General features: G+C 42.0%; 1 protein-coding gene across 6 annotated transcripts in view; it reads left to right on the plus strand.

The window, feature by feature from the left end:
* The window catches only part of lnx1 (ligand of numb-protein X 1), a 34,256-nt gene that overhangs the window by 9,526 nt on the left and 4,294 nt on the right, over positions 1-20,436 (plus strand). For 3 of the 6 annotated variants that reach the window (XM_026158714.2, XM_026158716.2, XM_080297922.1), the window contains exons 3-7: positions 13,197-13,450; positions 15,504-15,659; positions 17,374-17,582; positions 17,659-18,072; positions 18,841-18,975. In XM_026158714.2, the coding sequence (XP_026014499.1) occupies positions 13,197-13,450; positions 15,504-15,659; positions 17,374-17,582; positions 17,659-18,072; positions 18,841-18,975 (1,168 nt within the window). Of the gene's footprint in view, positions 1-1,817; positions 2,818-13,196; positions 13,451-15,503; positions 15,660-17,373; positions 17,583-17,658; positions 18,073-18,840; positions 18,976-20,436 lie in introns of those variants that run through there. The other 3 variants (XM_026158717.2, XM_026158719.2, XM_026158715.2) reach the window with 3 other exon arrangements.

The following is a 20,436-nucleotide window of genomic DNA, read 5'->3' on the forward strand; positions in this document are numbered from 1 at the left end:
TGGTCTCTGTTTCAAAAGGGCACTAAGCCCCTAATTGCAGAGTGAATGGTTCAGTCTTTGACACCTCCATGGGACAGGTGTCTTAGTGGAGGTGCCCAAGCTGCTACCAATGGCAGACAAGAGTTTTTAATGTGTCTGGTTGAGTGGATGAATTAGAAAGTACTTTGTAAAACTGCTAAGATTAAAAAAAGAAACTGACTTATTTGGAAACCTAACTAAATAACCAAGCAACCACAGTCTTTATTGCAAAGATTTTTAATTCAATTGCTTCACCATCTGCAGAGAGTGAACCACTGAAGGAGCTAGATAAATGTACTTTTTCAGGACACGGTTTCTCGTTAGTACTACCATAGTAGCAGAGAGAAGAAATACATAAAGTGTTACTGCATAATTTATTTTTAAAAAAGAGCTCTAGGAAAAGAGAGTAGGCACTTCTACTGTATTGCAAGCTCCTGCAATAGAGAATATCACGAAGCTGGGAAAAAGATGCAACACAGATAAACGCTATAACACTGTCACACCATCTCTTTGTTTCCTTTACATGTTACTTATTAGCGCTTAAACAGCCTTGGTTTGTAAGCTGACTTTAAAGCAGAATGTCAAGAATACAAAAATATTCTGTAAAAACTTTTAAAGATTATGACTTTGTGTCAGTATGATGGATTGGCTGCTGTGAGTGAGAAATGAAAAGTAATAATGTGGTTGGAGTATGTGTTTATGTGTATGTTATGATGCCTCTTTTGTGACTCCAAGTTAATGTGCAAGAGAATGAAATGAGTCCTGTGGGGCAGACTGGCTTCTGTTCACAAACTGCATCCTGTCACAATCCAATTACTTTTCCATTTCCTCCGTGCCCTGTGGTCTTGTTGCTGTGCGTACTGTTCAAATATTGCCGGACAACTTATGCCTCAGTTTGCATGCATGCATGCATTAACACACAGATGCACAAACGCATTGAGGAAAAACTTCAGCCGGTAACTATACTGCCTCCATCCATGAGAAATTCATCCAGACAGGGTATTTACACCACAATTTACAAGTGTGTTTTTTGAGTGTAGCTCAACACTATGAAAATCGGATAAGGGTGGAAAATATAAGAGCAAAATAGAAAACAGAAAGCAAAGGCAGACTTGTAATTTTGGACTACATGAATAGAATATGGCTTGATTGCTCTACTTTGAGTAATAAATGAATTATAAACTGACGGAAACGCGACTGAGGGTGAGATTTGATAGAACGGAATAAAAATAGATCAGATGTCCTCCTGCATTTCATATTCACTTCCATTGCACTCTGTTTACTACAAATGAATGAAAAGATAGAAGAGGATGAAAGAAGCCCCATGCATACCCCAAACACCATCAGTGCAGTTAGCAGATTAAATATATCTTACTCATATTTAAAATCAAATCACAATAGTTAATGCTGGCTGCTGTCACCAACACCTAATACAGTTTGTCAGCACACAGCTCTCCTCCAGCCATGTTTCCCACAGCTTCTCCACAATCAATCTAAACAGGTGGAGAAGTCTTGGTGAATGGATTCATCCTTTGTTATTATGAATTACCTTTCCCCTTCCATTTACCAGCTCTTGTACATTGCAAAATTGAATTAATATGGAATGAATGAATGAAAATGGACAGTGTGTCAGTAAAGACTTATTCTAAATCTTCTCCTTTTTCGCCCATATTTCTCATTCATGTCACTCAGGATAACAAGGCTCCACCCGTGCAGAGAATATTGATTTGCCGGTGTGTTTTGGTCATGCTCTGTCTTTTTTGTTTCCACACATGTAGGCAGATTCTTTTGAGCGATCAGACCAATCTGCTGCACTGGGATTAGTCCATCGTTAGAGAGGAGGGGCGAGGGTTTTGGAAGGCAACATACTCTCTATCCTCCCCTTCACGGGTGAATGTATGTGCAGGCAGGGGGGAGGTGAATGCAGAGATTGTACTTGTGGGTATGTATGTATGGGAGTGTACGTGAGAGTACGCATGTGAAGAGGGTAGAGCCAATCACAGCGCACCTGGTACCTCTCCCCCCCTGCTGTCTCTTTTTTGGTCTGCTCCATCCCCCCCACCTCAGTGGTTTCTGCTGCAGTATAAGTCACAGCCTGCGCTGTTCTCTCTGACATACACACACGCGCACACATACGCACACACAGAGGGAGACTGACATGCACACACACGCATACGAGCACAAATCCTCTTACAACTCGCCAGTGCCCAGAGCAGATTAAGGGGCCGTACATCTCAAATTGTATTCCAAATGTGCCACCTTTGCAAGGGTCTTCTTCCTGTTCTTCTTGTACTTTTACATCTTCCTCTTGTGCACCAACGGGACTTCTCTGCACCTGCTTCTGCTGCTTCTTCTTCCTCCACTACGTCTTCAACCTCTGGCAACTGGCCCGTTTGCCTCTGCAGCTGAGATGACCAGGCAACCAGCCTGAGGCAGAGGAAGAAACTCACACAGACATAAGTAGAGAAGGGAAAACAAAAGGGGGAAAGAGAGGCTAGAAGGAAGGAAGTCGAGGATTAATTCAAATCTGAGAGCGCCCCTTGAGAAGAAAGACAGGCGAGGAGGGGTAGGTCAGCACGGCCAGGTTCGGAGAATTGGAGGTGGAGGAGGAGGAGGGGGAGGAGGGGGGAACAGGAGAGGAGAGAGCTATAGTTCAGAAAGGAGGAAACAGGGAAGAAAAGAGAGGAAAAGGAGCAGAGCATTGATCATGAAGGCTCTGTTGCTGCTAGTTTTGCCCTGGCTCAGTCCGGCCAACTACACAGACAATTTGGGCAACCTGCACATCCTCTATTCAGAACTGTGAGTACAACACTCAGCCTCCTCCTGCATCCTCTTCATCAACATCTACCCATCCTATCCCTCCATCAGCGCAGCTGTTATGTGTAATCGTGCATTTTGTTTACTTTTAAAACCCATTTCTTTGTGTCTGCATTCAGAGCGTTAATGCATATTTGTATATTACTTCCAATGTTGACATTCGGATCATCGCTTGAAGAGTCAGGGTGTTCTTCTTTGTTGTGAAAACAACCAGTCAGTTGCTTCCTGATGCTTTGGTCACTGGTTGCTGTGGCGCTAAAACACAGCAGAGCCAGCAGGTTGTGCTTTATGCTGTCCAGGACGGTTGGGATGCTACAGAGCGGCACTGCAGCATGGCATCTCTGCCTTTATCTCATTCTCTTTAGTAGCATGTGTGTTAGTGTGTCACTACTGTATTGACTGGAGCAATACAGTATTTGGACACACAAGCGAGTATTTTTTACACACACAAACACTGTGTGTGTACAGCCTGTATGGGCTCTCGGACGGTTGTAACTACTCTGTGTTTATTTGTGGAACAGACTTTCACCACATTAAAATTTCATATCTGGCTACTCTCAGTTTGCATCTACTGAAAATAAACTACACATTCACTTATACACACATTCATTTTGTTATACTGAACAAATTGAGAAATCTGTCTGTGTTGGAAACAACATAACATAATAATGCACCTGTTGCTGCACATTTCCTTCTAATTAATTCTGCATCAAACATTATATCAGAACTAATGCACATGGAAACATCTGTGTCAACATTTCTGTGTTCATTATAACCTGATCTGCAGAATACACTTCTAGTTAATATTAGTCATATGATGTAATGTCCTAGTAGTGCTTGTTTTGTTTGGCCAATAGTTTGATCCAAGTCATTTAGACCAGAGAAAAGTTGCAAATACTTTTATTTTTTGCTTGCAAATTGACATTGATGGATAATCTAACATTTAATACATTTACTGTACGTCACACCGTCTTCCTTCTTGGCTCCTCGGTCTCTCTTTGTGTGGGAGTAAGCATTGACTACATTCACTAGCTCCGTGTGAACTCAAAGCTCTGTGATCCCGGAGCTCAGCAATTGCTCTTCTCTCCAGTCTGTCGGAAATGTCCCATTATATTGCATGAACACATGGAACAATGGACCGCCTCGCAAATCCCCTCATTTCATTTTATGCGCTCTCTGCACTGAGTGGGGCTTTAGCTCCTGCAGACAGCAAGAGCCCGTGTTGGGCAGCAATGGATGCCAAAGAGGAGAGGAAAGAAGGGTGATACACTGTAAATACTGCAAATCAAGTAAAACAGATTTATTATATTAGATAGGTCAAACTGATTTAATTATACACAGAAAGAAGTGGTTGAGGATGTAAGAAGAATAGAGTGGATGAACCATGCAGAGCACAGAAAAGAGTAGAGGGGAGATGAGAGGAGACAGGAGGGTATAAGGTCACTTCCTGTGCCTGCCTTCCATCTGGCTATACATACGGCTGCCATGGTGATGGTACCCAGCAGGCACAGTATGCAGGTCCTTTCAGCGAGTGCTTGTTTGTAAATAAAATCATATGATTTCTCTCTGACACTCACTAAGTGAGAAATATTGACAGCATGTGTTGGAGCGTGTCTCTGTACCGGTGACAGTAGAGCTTTTGCTGATTATGACATGACAGAGAGAGTAACTAGAAGCAGACAATCGCGGACGTGGTGTTTTTCTGCCTGGCTAGTGAGCAGTGGAACACCATTTGTCTTTATCCATACTGTTGACAGCAGCAGCCTCCAGCTCCCGTTGTGCGACTACCGCCTCAGCCTACACCCTCTCTCCACTCGTCTTTCTCAGTCTGTTCTTTCGCTTACAGATGTCATTCTGTGTGTGTGCGATTGCTTCAGTGAGTTTGTATGGTGTGAGAAAAGCGAGAATGGTTATAATCTGTCTTATTTACACATCAGTATGCTTGTACAGGCTTGTTTACACACTATACTTGCTATACACAGGGAGTAAGTGTAACCAACATTGCAAGTGCAGAGTTAATGTCTCTGTGATGAAACTCTTAATAGGTTTACTGCCATTGTATTATGTCATCAACAGCCAATACAAACACCACGCTGGTACACGCAACACAGCAACCGGGTGTGATATTTACTGCCCACATCATAACAGTGCACACATACACACACACACACACCAGTCATTGGATCTTGCGTATTCCCTCCCCCAGCACACGTGGCATCCCCTGATCATCACAGTGTCGTGCTGTAGAGCATTAATGATTAATCTGTGTTCATTTCTGGGCTTGAGCTGAGATGTCTTAAACACTATGATTAGCTTAGCTTCCGTCTTTTCAGACCTCATCTCGGAGGTGTTTGATCACAACGAGCAATACGTACTCCTATTGCTCCAGACGACTTCAGCATGAACGCATCCTAACAGGCTTAGACACCCAGCCGCCGCTCACTCTTTGGATCTGAACAATACCAGTCATTTGTTTGTACCAGGTCCACCTCGAGTCAGAGGCAGCGCGCCATGCCATTCCATGCCCCCTTTAGCCGCATGTCTGAACCTAGTGTGGGGCAGGCTTCACTAATTAGAATTTTGTTTGGATTAAATATTAATCTTTGTTCTGTAGTCATGCAGCTCCCCCTGTCTCATTGTATCTAGCAAGGCAGATACAAGTGATACAGTGCAGGCCAGTGGGAGTGAAGCCAAAAGATAAAAGTCATGCTTACCACCTCTTGAAGTACTTGCACAGCTTTCCAAAAATTAAATCAGTTTAATTATTTCTTTGCATGGGATTCTAGTTTATGAAGCAAATTCAGTGAATCAACCATGCAAGCATTTATATGCAAAGGTGGGCAAAGTCTACAGAAGCAACACAATTAAACATGCAAGGAGACATGGGGCAAGGACACATGCAAAGGACACACTGAAGCAATTCAGACTAATGCATTAATCTAAAATTGCACATTACTGTTCACATAAAACAAATATGGACTAATCAACACACCAAAGACGCATTTGATGTTGTATAATTGAAGTGCACGCCATGCATGTGTAAATACACAGTCACAAAAGAACAGGTGTGTGTATTCATTTATTCATGAACAGCAGTGAGTAGCAGATCAGTGTGTTTACTTCAGCAGAGCTTTCCTCTCAGGTGTGTCTGGTACTGTCAGCATGCAGAAAGGTTTGAAGATGAGTCTTACCGTGGTGTTTCATTAGGAGAGACTTTAAGTAAATTTAAACGTCTAATATTTTTTAATTCAGATGCCCTTCTTTCTTAGCTACATGATAGAAGTTAGGTGTATTACAAAGATTAGTATAAGTTAACCTTTGCTTATGACTGACTCAAAGTTTTGCTGCTGTTGATGGGTTTTGATGCATGACGTGTATGACATGAAATGCTTTCTGCATCGTCCTGTCTGCAGCAGCTTATCTGCAGGAGGCGTTCCATATGAGCAGACTGCAGAGCACGCATCTAACAGAGTGTAACTGACAGCAGAGAGGAGAGCAGCGTAGAGTTAATCTCTCACGTGAACGTCGCCTACTAAGTGTCAGGGCTTTTGGTTGGGCTGACCAGTGCTGGCTGTGTTTCAGGCTGTTGTACCATGGCACGTGGAGGTAGAGAAACCAGGACACTGCCAAGGGCTAGGATGGCATAGAGTGAAAAATATAGGCTAAAAGGTGCCAAAGGCAATGTGGGACAGCAGCCTGGTGGGGATTCTCTATGATTATGCAGTTCAGCGTAGCGTGGAGGGGATTACAGTTAGAGTTGTCGACACATCAACGTACACATCGTGCTTGACTGCAGCACTGGAAAACAGCCACAGTTGAGCTGGACATACGTAAGGTGTATTAGTAAGCTGAGATCCAGCTCAGCCACACACAGCAGAGAATAAATCAGTTTTAGTACTACTTTAACTCTTCTTCTGTGTTGACAAAAAGAGTATGTGATTGCTCTCCTGGTTGAAACCAGACACTGACACAGTAAATGCTGCATAAATATTCTTCAAGCCTGATCATGGGGTCGTGGCTCGACTGATAATCACACATATTGATTTGGTCAAAAACCATGACTCAGAGTTCGGGCTGTTGTAACAGGCTGACTCGACTGACACTGTGCTGGCTTCTCATCTGCGCTTGTGAACGCTCAGATGCATTAAGCTTGCCAAACCTGCGGAGCCACTGCTCACTGCACAGGAGCACAATAGACAGTTCAAACAGAAAGACGGGATTTATCGGTTACTGTATGCGTTCCCTTTTGTTTTCAACACCCACTTATCTTTAAATGCGGTAAGAAGTCACGCCCAACAGAAGCTCACCTCCTACTTCAATTTAGCAGATCCGTCTTTAGAAACAAGCTTATCCCAACTGTCCTCACACGGGAGACGCGGCCCCTTCTAGGTTTGGCCTCATCCCCTCCTCATGCGGCAGATGGGATTACCCCTCACAGCAGGCGGATCCAATCAACACACCAGCACATCCTCTGATTAATACTCTTCTAGTTCATCATTAACTGGATTACTCTGTCTTTATGTCACTCTCTCTTCACTTGATCTATGCATCTATGCATCACTCTGTCCATTCCCCCCAAATCAAACTTTATGTATGTGGCATGCACACCTTATGTGTGATTGATTCACTACACTAATCAAGGAAGCAACTCTGCATCAAGGTTTTATCAACACAAATTCAATTACTGGCGGCCACTCCTACTGATACTGCGCTAGCATTCTTGTGCAGCCGTTTTTTGTGTGTCTATGTGTGTTGTGACCACAGGTGCTTCCCCAGAGCCTTGTGTTTTTATTTCAGCTCAGACTGTTCTAAAACAAGTTATGCTTGGGATTCAGCCAAGAGCTGTTAGAGATAGACAGCTTTCACTCCCTCTATCAGCTAGATTGGATGTACACCAAGCCCAGAGTCTATGCATAATTGCTGGATTTCCATGATTGATTTTCTGATTATAATTTTGAATCCTTATTTTTTGGCACATACATACTGTTACAGTGATGAATGTTCTTACTGAACATGGCCAGGGTTTAAAGCTCAGGTTTTGGACTGCCCTAAATGCTCTGTTTTTAATATATATATATATATATATATATATATATATATACCTGCATAATGTCAAAGAGAGCAGATAAAACTAACATCATCCCATCCACATCCACAATTCTGTTTTCAAATACAGAAGCCCCACCTACCTCTTCAGCCTCAAACCTCCTCTTTACCAGAAGCAGCCAATTAGAATTGAGGGAGAAAGGAGCTAATATGGCTTGTTTCAGACAGTGAAGTGTCAGTGAAGTCCAAGACTAAAATTATGGAGTGGGAAAAGAGCCTAATAGATCCACTTGACCAGCGCAATAAGGAGGGTGGCCAAACATTCTTGAGCACATACCTTACATACCAATGGCGCAAAACAGCAAAAACAAATATTGCTTTTGCCTTTTTGTGCAATCAGTTGGTTATTTTTGTGTTTACAGTGTGGCAGACAGGAGCATTTTAAGCCATAAAATGACTATGAAACTGTATATATACTGTTTACATATCACAGTAAAACCTTCTGTACACACATATACATACGCACACATGTGCAGTCTACTTCCGGGCTCACAGTGTAGCGTCTGCTTATTTCTCCTGGGTTCTCACACGTTATATGTCTTCGTTATATTTTCAAACCCATCTGAAAGTTGGCAATAGGAGCCAGCACTCATCAAGAACAACTACCTGCCGCTGCATTTAACATTAATAAAAGAATTAGAAGAAAGGCACATTAGTCATGCAACGCCAGTCAAACTGTAGTTCACAGGCAGGTCAACAGAGGCTGTGTCACCACAGACTTAAAGTGTGAGTTTGTGTTTAAACAGTGCTTTAGATTCCAAACTGCATGTATCATTATAATCTGTTACCTACATTTGAAAGTATGCGCTGAGCCCAGTTGCTGTAGCTGACTGTCTGACCTGGAATTGTCACCTTATCAGAGGTAATTTGCGTTGTATGCGGACTGTGGCCCAACATGACTGTCCGTGGCAGTCAGGGAGCGGAGAGAGTATTTGGGTTAGAAAGGATAATCCACTCACCCCTAAAGAGGATTGGAGAATCTCAAGGGCTTTGATGAGTTGTGAGCTGGTGTTTATTTCACATCACATGAACAGCCAGGGCGCTTGGGCACGATCAGCGTGTCTCCGAAAGCATCATGGGTAATTGTTATTGCTCTGGAAAGAGTTCGGGAAAAAGGAGGGGAGGGTAGTTGCGTAAAAGGGAGCAGGAGGGGCTGAGCGCTAAGGTATTTTGGTGTCTTCGCTCTTTATCTTGTCACAGATCCTGGGGTTTAGAGAGATGATGTGATAACTGAGGCTGACCAGGACAAGTATACTGCAGTGCTAATGAGCATCCTCTAAGCTGAGTGATCATCTCCTGAAACATGATGCTGAAAAACAGCTTTGCATAAGCACTCAAAGTCCCATTTTTAAAATAAAAGGATATGTTTCATGATATTATGTAAAAAAAAAAAAAAAAAAGGAAATAAAGAGAAGTGTATGCTGTTTGTGTATTTCTCTGTGGATATGCAAGCACTTCACCTCTCCAGTGTACAGACTTAATTGGCTCATTTTCTTTGGCTCTAAGGTTGCAGGACCACCCTGGTGAGAGAGACAAGGGCTTTCTATCATGCTTCCCTGCCTTCAACCTCATGTAGTGCAGATTCTGGACTTAGCATTAAAAGACAGACATTAAAACTCTAAGCAGCAGAGATACGGCTATGGTTTTAAGGCAACTCCTATTCCCTAAAGAAAAGAGAGGAGGTTTTAATTAACAGAAGACAAAGCCTTTAATAAACTGGTCCTGAACTAAACAATAGCGCTATGCTGCTATCTCACAGACTTTGTATTATGACGCCTATAAGTTTCAAAGTGTAAGGGGTCTCGATATATTTCTGTCACGTCTTTATCTGAGACCCATCACAGCGCAAGAAATGAAGCCTTCGAGATCTTAGGTGATCTGTTGGCAACGCACACATTCAAAGCTGGTGTGTAGACGGCATTCGTTAATTTTTTTCTGACATTTTTTCCAAGTTTTGGGTGGTCTGTAAAAACTGAATGAACCCGTATTCAATAGTATTTGCACGTTTCCACAGGCTGACTTTGGTTTTCCATTTTCCACTACTCATGCTAAAACAGGAGAATGTTGTCTAAGTATTGAACTCCATATATTCGCCATGACCACTACTTATACACAGTACAATACCTGTGAAATCAGTGTGTGGGTGTGTGGAGAAAAGCAGTCACACATGTAAGTCAGAAACACTTGAAATAAAAAAGGACATTGTTTTACAGAAATAGCCAGAGCTGCATTAACATACCTACTATAATATTACGAAAATTAAGGCCTAACTAAAAGTCTTCTTCTTTCATCCTTTTAAGTAGTTTTCTGTATGACTAATGCATGATGCATCGATGTTAACTGAGAATCTAACGCCATGATACTGATTCTTGCATCCAAACAACCCCGTCTTTTTTGCAGGCTGAGTGATTCCAGGATGTATTTATTTTTTCTGTGTGATGGCAGACAGGGGACCAAGAAGTAGTTAAGAGGGAACCATGGGAAGCCAGAAAATTCTATCAGGAATAAATCCAGTGTTGCAAATTGGCTTAGAAAATATCGAGCACGATTTTCAGGCTGTTGTCCAGCGCCCAGTGCCTTAATACAAATAGCATTACAGGAAAAGTTGTACTGCGTTAAAATCTAAAAACATTTTTGATTAAGCTGTTTTGTACACTGTTGAAAAGAATATCTGAGATCTCTCAAAACAAAAAGCAGTAATGCTACAGTATTAAAAAGTTCAAAGGAAAAGTCAAAATACCATTTAATTAATATCAAAGCATAGTTATTGGTAATGCAAAATGTCCAATTTCACTGTTATATAGGGTTCATTAAATTCCTGGATCACTCATTCATTAATTCATGTAAGGTTAATGCTTCAGCTGGAAATAACCGTAGTTACTTTATATACTGCTGAGTAGCTTAATCTATAATAATATTGTATCATTTGCAAGTGTGATTATATTTTATATTTCTAATCTAAATTTGCATTTAATGATAACTATGGCCATGAAATTCATCTAGCGGAGTTTAAAGTACAAGATTTGCCTCCAGAATACAGTGGAATCGAATAAGAAACTACCAATATCATAGGATAGAAATACATAAAAGTTGTACTTCAGTACAGTATGTAAATGGTTACACTGGTCAGTTCACCACTGATCCTAGCAATGTTTTCTTATGGTAAGGGATATTTCAACCAGCACCATCTGAATAATAAATTAGCCACTGATCAACTGTCAATCCAGCAATGCCGTCTTTAAAGCAATACTAACATACAGGAGGATGACTAATGCTCTCCTCACTCTGATTAGTGCTGCATGGCTTTGCCCTTCAATGGTGCCAGTAAAAATATAAAGGCCAGAAGGTTTTCCATGGTTATTTGCAACACATAATATCTCACAAGAGCTTCTGGACTCTGGAGTCTTAGAAATACTAATCTGTTTATAGAATCAGGTGACAATGATAGGACATCTAAAATTGTCACTTATGTTCACAAGTTGTTTTGCAATTTTCAGTTTCTGTGTTGCATTTAAGAGAAAGGTTCACTTTGTACCATGTGCATATATGTATTGTTTCCATGTATATTCGTGCACAGGTGGGGAGTTTCTGCTTTCAGAGCAGTGTGCACAAGCTGAATTTAGATTTAAGTTTTCTAATTGACAGTGAGTGACGTGAGGAAAGCTTCTGCCCCTCAAGACTGCAGAGCTGCCCTCTCCTCTCCTCTTGATTGCAATATTACTCTATTCAGCCACTTCACTCAGTTAAGTGGTATGTTGCTGAATGGACATGCTTGATAGCGTTCAATTTACTAACTGAATGAACAAGAATAACACCGTGGCACAGCCCACACACAGGCAAACACATGCGACGTAACGCAGTAGCACGTTTCTGAGGTCAGAAGAAGATCAATGGGCATTTCAGCTTTGTGTAATGTTGTACCTGACTACAGCTCGGAAGTAGAATCTACTTCAGGATTCAGTTATTTTCCTTGCCAAATATGAACAGAAAGCAGCATGCCCCACTGAGACATATTTATTATAGAGACAAAATACCACTTCCAGTGATGTGGTGCCCTTAAGGGGCTGATGGCTTACCTGGCTCAGTGAGTAATCTAGTTTCTTTTTGTAACTGCTATGATGCCCACGATTGTACTTTGCTTTCATTTACATCTCCTTTTTGGTTTAATATCCTACCTGTCAGACCACAGCACAGGAGAATGGGTGCTGCTTCTCTTGTTTTTCTGAGCTACTGTTGAAGCAAAGCCTGGGTTTGATCCAGCTCATTAAAACCCAGTTAATGTTTGTGCTGATGGCTCCACAGAGACAGCCGGAGAGACAAGCCAGAGTTATTCCTGCGTCTGATGAAGCATCAGCTCAAAGCCTTTATGACTTTCAGATGGAAGAAAATTCTGCAGCAATAGAATACCATGCTCTGTAGGGATATCTTTAATTCGCACACAAACATTCCCAATTTAATATTGTCAGTGTGAAAAGCCTTTCGTGGCTTGTAGCATTATGTGTGTATAATTGTATGTGTGTCTATGTATGACAGACTGTGGAAATGTGTTGCGGCTGTGTTGTTGACAGCTGGAACTTAGGAATTAGATTTGTTTTTGAGAAAAACAACTATCAAACGACTTCTGTTTTATATTCACATGTTGTGTCAGTTACCCGCTCTCTTTCTTGCATTTGTATTCAATCATCTGTCAGGGACGCTCACACTCAAAGCAGAAAACCCAACCTACATGTGATTGCACATACTGTCACAAAGATGGTACAAAAACTCTTTTTATATATTTTTTTCTTTTTGTGAGAGTAAGTATGAAATTTTTAGACCAACCTCAGATGGCGTGACAGATGAATTCTAAATGCGAGCACTAGAAAATGTATCTTCCCTTACCATATGTTGTTGTGGTTTATTGTACAGCCTGTGTGGTATCTCAGAGAGGTGCTGTCTGAGTGTTAAGGTCAGATAAGCAGCCTTTGTGTGAGGCCATCCCCGAGCAGAAGATATAGGTCGGCATGAATAAAGCCTGAGGGTGGAGGACATGCTGAAATCTGCTTGCATTTGTCTTGAGAGTCTGACCTTTTCATTGGCTGCTAACGCAAATGTGTTGACTTTCACTCTGACTGCTTCAGAATTCAGTTTATTAGGGAGTTGGAGCATGTTTTAAAACATCATCAATGTCATCTATTTATGAACACGTCTAGTAATAATTGCAGCCACTTTGTAATTTGAGTTTGCTACTGACATTTTGTTTTTCGTGTGTGTAGGTGTAAAGGAGCCTCTCACTATGGGCTCTCAGCAGACAGAAAGCGACGCTCGCAGGAGGGCGAATGCACTGACAGCACCTCAGAACTCACCATTGCCACCCTGCCCAATGATGGCCCCACTTCTGCTGCTGTGGCCCTCCTGTCAGATGAACCTGGTCTGGTCAACCCTGCCTTTGACCCCAGCATGGAGGATAATAGTCAGTCAGGCAGCACGACTAGCCTGGCTGCTCGGAGTAGCACAAAGAAGAGTGAGTGTGAGTGGGCGAATAGATGTTTGTGTGTGCTCATGTTCAATGCCATATGACGTTATCTGGCAAGAGAAAGAGCTAAAAAGGTGTCTGTTTGCCATAGTGACAGACTGAAAACCAACAGAGTACAGAGATCTCCAGTCACAGTTACACGGTCTGCAGTCAAAACCAAGCACCAAAGATCTGTATTCATACATATATTTACACCCGCAAATGACATGACACATAACACCAGTTTCACCAATCTATAAAATCTCTCTGTGGAAAAAAGCAGAGAAACACATAGAGACAAAGTCACCGAGATGCAGGCACATTATGCAGTCAAGGAGAAATGGAAGGAGAGGTAGGTTAAATATAGCCTGTGCAAGTGTGTGTTAATGCCCAATGACGTGATCGCAGCTCTTCCCTCATTTCTCCCACCTGTGAAACCAGGAAGCAGTCACGAGTGTTCCTATCTGCCCGTCCATTGCTCTGCTAAAGTAAGCGCATAGGCAGTGGGGAAACCAAATGACGCTGCACCAGCACTTTAGGTCTGGTCAACTGAGCACCCTCCGCCACCACCACGAGCACCACTACTGCTGAACAAGCTGTCAGCTCCAGAAGCGGCTCGCGCTTTTAAAGAATAATGTGGCTGTCAGGAGCCTTCACATCTCCATGGGCCTGCAGAGGGAGGGAGGGGCACTGCAGAAGCTTGCTGTCCCGTGCTCCGAGCAGCCGGGCTGGGGCTTCTGTCTTCAATGGAAGCTCCTGTAGCCTAAAAAGCAAAGTACAAGTACAGACAAGAGCCTCTCTGGGAGGGTCTCTTTTGGTACCAGTCGCTAGAGTCCACTACTGTTGTTACGCAACCATGTAACTTTACTGTGCACGGATTTGGTTTATTAATTAAAGGACTATCAGCTGAACGCATTTCAAAAGATTTGAACTTTTTAAAACTTGCCAAAAAAAACCAAAAACATAGCCCAAAGAGGGAAAAGAAAAGTTTTCTGTTATATAAGAAAAAATAAAAAGATTAATGGGGCCCCAGTGTTTTCCCCAAAATTTTACTTGTAAACAAATATAAGCACGATTAATTAATGTATTGCTTCCAGTTTCTAATATGCTACACTTGGATTCATAACAAGAGGTACCTTGACTTGAGTATCAGTATTTTATTTGCTAATATCATTGTTTCTTTGGGGGAGTAGTAGTATTTTCTTAAAGCCTCGACTCACACATTACCTGAATATGGTGAAATTTGCAGCTGGAATGCGTTTTTTCTTTTTGAGCTCTCTATTTTAACAGTGCAAAAAAAAGAAAAAAAAGCATTGTTCAGCCTGAGAGGCAGTTTGTGGTCTCTCGAAACTCATTGATAAGGCATGCACTCTGACCACAGCGGAAATAAAAATACCAAATGGACACACTGAAATGTAGAAGGAAGAGACGGTCTCTTTTACAGGACAACCATGACATTCCACTTGGTTCATATAAGAAATTCCATTAATTGTTTGTACTACAAAAATAAATTTCAGTTTCTGAATGCTAACCTCCATGCTGCAAGTTTGAAGTGCGTGTGGAAGCTTCAAAAAGTTCCTTAAATATCAAGCACAGTCCCCCTAATCCAGTGTTGAATCAGAGTTAGGGATTGAGGCTTCCAAAGCTAACCCACCATTTGTATGCAAGGTGGAGTGTTAAGCTCACTTTAGAAAGAGTCAAAAACACAACTAGTGATACAACACAGAAAAGCACTGTGCTGATCAATACACAGTGCTTTGAACAATGTAATTCTTATGTTCATTTCACAAAAAAAGGGAAGCTAATCCAAAACCCTAACAAAACTGGACACTCTTCTTTAGTAATATCACTTTGCACTGTTTAGATCCTTTAGAGATTTAAGGGTTATGGGTATTATTCAAACAGGTCTTCCTGCATTATACAGGTAATTGCAACAGAATCACAGATTGCTTAATGTCTTTGGTGCAGCTCTGAGAAAGCTTTCCATTGGCTGTGAGTGAGATTCAGACATGTCTGGGCATGTTGAGGGTGAGGTCATCTTTAAAGTGCCTCTCTTTCACCCCTGCAGTCAGAAATTTTGATCGCTCTTCAGTGAGGAGTCGCTCCTTCAGAAGGTTGAACAGGGCCTTCAGCGTCTTGAGGAGGACTAAGAGTGGCAACGCTGTTAGCAATGAGACATCTGAGGAAAGAGACAATGCCAGAAATTCCAGTGTGCCACAGGAAGGTATGGATTAAAACCTTTATTTCTGTGTTTCTGTGTTTCCCTGAATGTGTATACTTGTTTCCTCAGCTTTATATGGAGGGTGACACAGCTGGGTCCCACAGTGTAACAGTAGTATATGTTTCTTTAATAATTCAGCTGTGGATTGCATAAGCTTGTGCAGACAGATCATGGGAGAATGGTAGCCTGAGGGATGGGATGGCCAGAGGTCGCTGAAGATAAAGCAGATGATGTTCCTACTTCTGTCTCCACTACCTGTTCTTCTTTTTTATCTCATCCTTCTATTCAACTCTACCATATCCTGTCATTCCTTACCAACTTGATGATATATTCACCTGGGAAAGCAGTGTTCTAGACGTGGTAGAACCATAAGATGTATGTATGCAGTAAAAAAAAATGTGCCGTAGTGATATTTAATGTAATCTCTACAGACTGGCACTTGTGGTGGAAATATAGCCAACCATAGAGTATAACGTTAAAGCAGAATTGCAGTGTGATTGGACGAAGGAACGTGGGATTGCGTAAGAATGAAGGATGACGAATGATCTGGGAGTAGATTATTCTCAGAGGCCATCACTGACGGGGCTGAGAGAAAAGATTAAATATTCATTGCCTGCCACTGAGAGACAAAGATAGACGGGAAGGATGCAAAAGTGAAGTAGACGTAGTTCCATCCTGGAGAAATGTAAGGAAGAGTGGATGCAGAGTAAAATAAAATGAAAACAAATAAATAAGCAAACACATCATACAGTCCCATTGGGGTGGGTAAAAAAAGTATGTGACAAGATGAAGCAAGACAGAGGTTGAAAGGTGAATGATGGAGAGAAAGGAGGATTACATAACGGCTGTGAGTCTCTCTTAATGTGCTCTCCACCCTTGAAGCAATCTGCTGCAAAAAAGACAAAATATTGACTTTGTATTGGAAAAAGTGCAGCGAAGTGTGGAACAAGTGTCTGAGGCTACAGAGACAGAGATACGAGGGGAAACAGTGCATTTAGGAATAAGAAATGAAATGAAAAACTCAACTTCTTAAAGACTTTGGCCTAGGCTGTCAGCCAAGATAATGTCCCCCACCCATTTCCACATGGTCCTGTTCAGAATGAATCATTCTGCCATTTAGTAAAATTCAACAAATTCAACAGTGGGTATGTGGGAGGATTGCACAAAAGAATGACATAAAACTAGAAGAGACATACTCTTTCATTAAAAATGCTGAGGCTCATAATGAGGTCTGCATTATACTCGAATCCTTTATTTTTTGCAGATGATCAAGTACTGAGGTGAAAACAAGGGGAACAAATCTGTTGTGAATCAAAGTAGTTGGACTGTGTACAAATTTAGTGTGTATTACAACTTTTCTTACATCCCCACCCTAGTAATAACTTTGTGGAAATGTGAAATTGAGGGTTTTCCCAAGCATACTTGCTACAGATGTATGTGACTAATGATACAAACATCACAGAGGATAATCAGCCAAGCAAATTTTCCCTCTTGACTTCTACAAGTTTGTTTTAGTAACCTTAGGGAGTAGAGACAGCTGGCTCCACTGCTGAACCTCTACACTACGGTATACCTCCATCTCCCTAGATGTGTTTGTCTTTTCCTTCTCAGCGCTCTCCTTTTCTCCCATTTCCTCTCTTGTTTTATTTGGCTGGGTCTTTTTGGCTGTTGATCTTTGTACAATAGAACTTAACACAGCCTTTTCCTTCTTCCCCAGTGGTGGCTCTTCCTCAGCTCCATCACCTGATCCCTGATGGTGAAGTTACCAGTATTAAGATCACGCGGGTGGATCCCTCAGAGCCACTGGCCATTAGCATCGTCGGTGGCAATGAAACCCCTTTAGTTCGCATTCTAATCCAGGATATCTACAGAGAAGGTGTCATTGCTCGGGATGGACGCTTGCTTCCCGGGGACATGATCCTCAAGGTATAGTGAGTTTAACAAAGCAGCTGGAAGTGATAAAAAAGTCCTCCGTGAAATTACATTTCCACTTGTCCTTCAGGTAAACGGCATTGACATTAGCAACGTGCCCCACTGCTTTGCTGTGACCACCCTCAAACAGCCGTGCCAACTCCTCCGGCTAACCGTGCTCAGAGAACAGCGGCATCGCTACCGTTCGCATTCGCATGGCCACCCACATGGCCACATCACTGGGGGCCACCCATCACATGGCCTACCCCATCATCCCTTGAGAGATGATAGCATCCATGTGGTCCTGAACAAAAGTGCTCCAGAGGAACAGCTGGGCATTAAGCTCGTGAGGCGGCCAGAGGAGCATGGAGTGTATATCTTTCACCTGCTGGAGGGTGGACTAGCTGCACGTGATGGGCAACTGTGCATTGGTGACCGCGTGCTTGCCATCAACGGGCACGATCTACGTTATGGCGCACCAGAGCACGCTGCTCTACTCATTCAGGTCTGTTAGCAAGTCAAGGAAAGACTGCATGCATTAGCATTACATAGAAAGTTCACAGTTGTGACAAATTCACCTTCATGTTGTTACAGACCATAAACAACTGTGTTGTGATCTTAATGTGAGTCCCTGAGGTATTAAAGATAATTGTGGTGATTCAGGCTAATTGTGTTGTGCTGTGCTGTTGTGTCTGCATTCAGTGCAGTTAATAGTATTTAATTGTGGTTACTCCCTGATGGACTGGGCCATGTGGCTGCCTCTGTATCCTGGTTGATGCCAGTCAACGATGGTGTGTTTTTGGTTAATAGTGGTTAATTGCAGTGTGTCTGCGGCTGACTGTGCAGGGTCTCTGGGCTCCAAGTTCCTGTCTGGGTTGTTTGACTGGCTCTACTGGGTCTCTGTGGAGCCAAGATGGCCTCTCAGAGTAGGCACTTTCTGTCGGAGATTAAGAACTGCCAGGATAGAAATTAAATTAGTTCAATTAAGGCAATAATGAGCTGGACTGGCTAATTCAGGACTCAGCTCTTTGCTAGAAAGACCCGTGGAACTCTCCAAGGAATGAGAGCATGGGGAGAGGGATGTATCCAGCCAGTCTGTGTGGCTGTATGCTTGCATATGTGTGAATGCGTGTAGGTCAGCCTGGAGTATAGTTCTAAGAGTTACGACAAAGTGGCAGTGAAGATTAGCTATCCAGAAAATTTCACTCAGAATAAAATTAATTTCCCCATTTAACTGCAACACATGTCAAATTTTTCTGTGGTTGTTTTTTAGGCAAGTGAAGAGCGCGTCCATTTCATAGTGTCTCGTCAGATCTGCCTGCCCACTCCAGACCTCATACAAGAAGATCCGTGGGGCATGGATGGTCCCCCACCATATTCCCCTGTGGATCTAGAGCAAACACTGCTGGTGAGAAGCTCATACAGACACATATATATACACACACAAGAGACAAGGACGGTACTGATACACAGAGGAGCTTTGTTCCCCCGACTCCCCTTCCCGTGATAAATATTCGCTTTCAGGTGCAAATGATCCATGGAGGTATTATTCTCCAGTCAAAGCTGAGTATGTCATTCAAGCAGTACAGCAGGAAAGCTGTTTTGTGTTGCACCCCTATCGATCTCCTATTTTTTTCACCACAAAGAAGACATCCCAACCTTTACTGTTTTTTTGAACATAGCAATTTATCTTGCTCTACGACAGAGCCAAGGTGAAAATTCATGGTATAATTTCAGGTTGATCAATTCCCTTTGATTTTTAAGAGGCAATTGTTTTGGCTTCCTGCTATAAGTAGAATTTGTCTGATTTCAAATTTGAATGTAATTGGCACAAAAAAAAATGCAAGTTTGCGATACTTTTTGTCTTTGCCACAATATTTAATCACTATAATCACAAACTTCCTTACAGATCTCTACTTTGGGGATATTTTGCATATACAGTACAGTATCTTGTGGAGAGTTCCTCCTCTTTCAATGTCACCGGGATCAAAACATGTAAATGCATATATTTTTATATATCTTTGATTATATCTTTAATGCGGCTGCTTGAGAAGTGACTGATAAGAAATTATTCATTGTCAAACCAAAGGTGACATCTAGCAAGATAATGCTGCTTCATGAATCTTTAGTTTTGGGGACATTGTTCAGTGGTCTAGGGCAGTGTTGACAAACCAGTAATAGTCCAGTTAGGACAGCACAATATTAACTGAATCGTAATATTTTTCCCAGTGTCAGCTTATATGTTATACCTGAGTGATTTAATTTATAATAGTAGGGATTCGTGTGGTTTGGCCAAGACATATTCCAAGACATGAGAAGTACAATACTCTGCTTCATTATGCGGCCATCAGGGGCCATATCCTCACTTTCATCCGAATGCATAGAAGTTTACAGGAAAATGACCTCATTTGTTCTATGACCTCACTAAATACATTCCTGGTAAGTTTAACATCTTAAGTGCTAGTTTCAAGTCTTTTTGTTTTATTACTCCAGTAGTGTAAAAAATGTTGATAAATCAGGATGTTCTTTAGGTTAACACTGTATGCAGTGTCTGTAAGCTACTTATTCAGGCTTTACTTGTCACATCAGGTTTAAAAACACCAAGATGGGATTGAGCAAAATGCTCAACCAGAAGCTTCAAGATTGCACATTGCCCACTAACCAGTGGGTCATGTCACACTGATTGCACCAGCTTCTAAATTCTTCTTTAAGTTGTGTACATACTGATAAGCCAGTCTATTTAACAACTATCCAGCATTTTGCCTAAAACAAACCTGGTAAAAATAACTGGCATGCCACAGAAGAAATCCTTCTTTTGAACTCCAGGTGGTTGTTCTTTAATCACCACACGAAATAGCTAGCTGCTTGG

Source organism: Astatotilapia calliptera, chromosome 23 (assembly GCF_964374335.1).
Source record: "Astatotilapia calliptera chromosome 23, fAstCal68.1, whole genome shotgun sequence".
NCBI lineage: Eukaryota > Metazoa > Chordata > Actinopteri > Cichliformes > Cichlidae > Astatotilapia > Astatotilapia calliptera.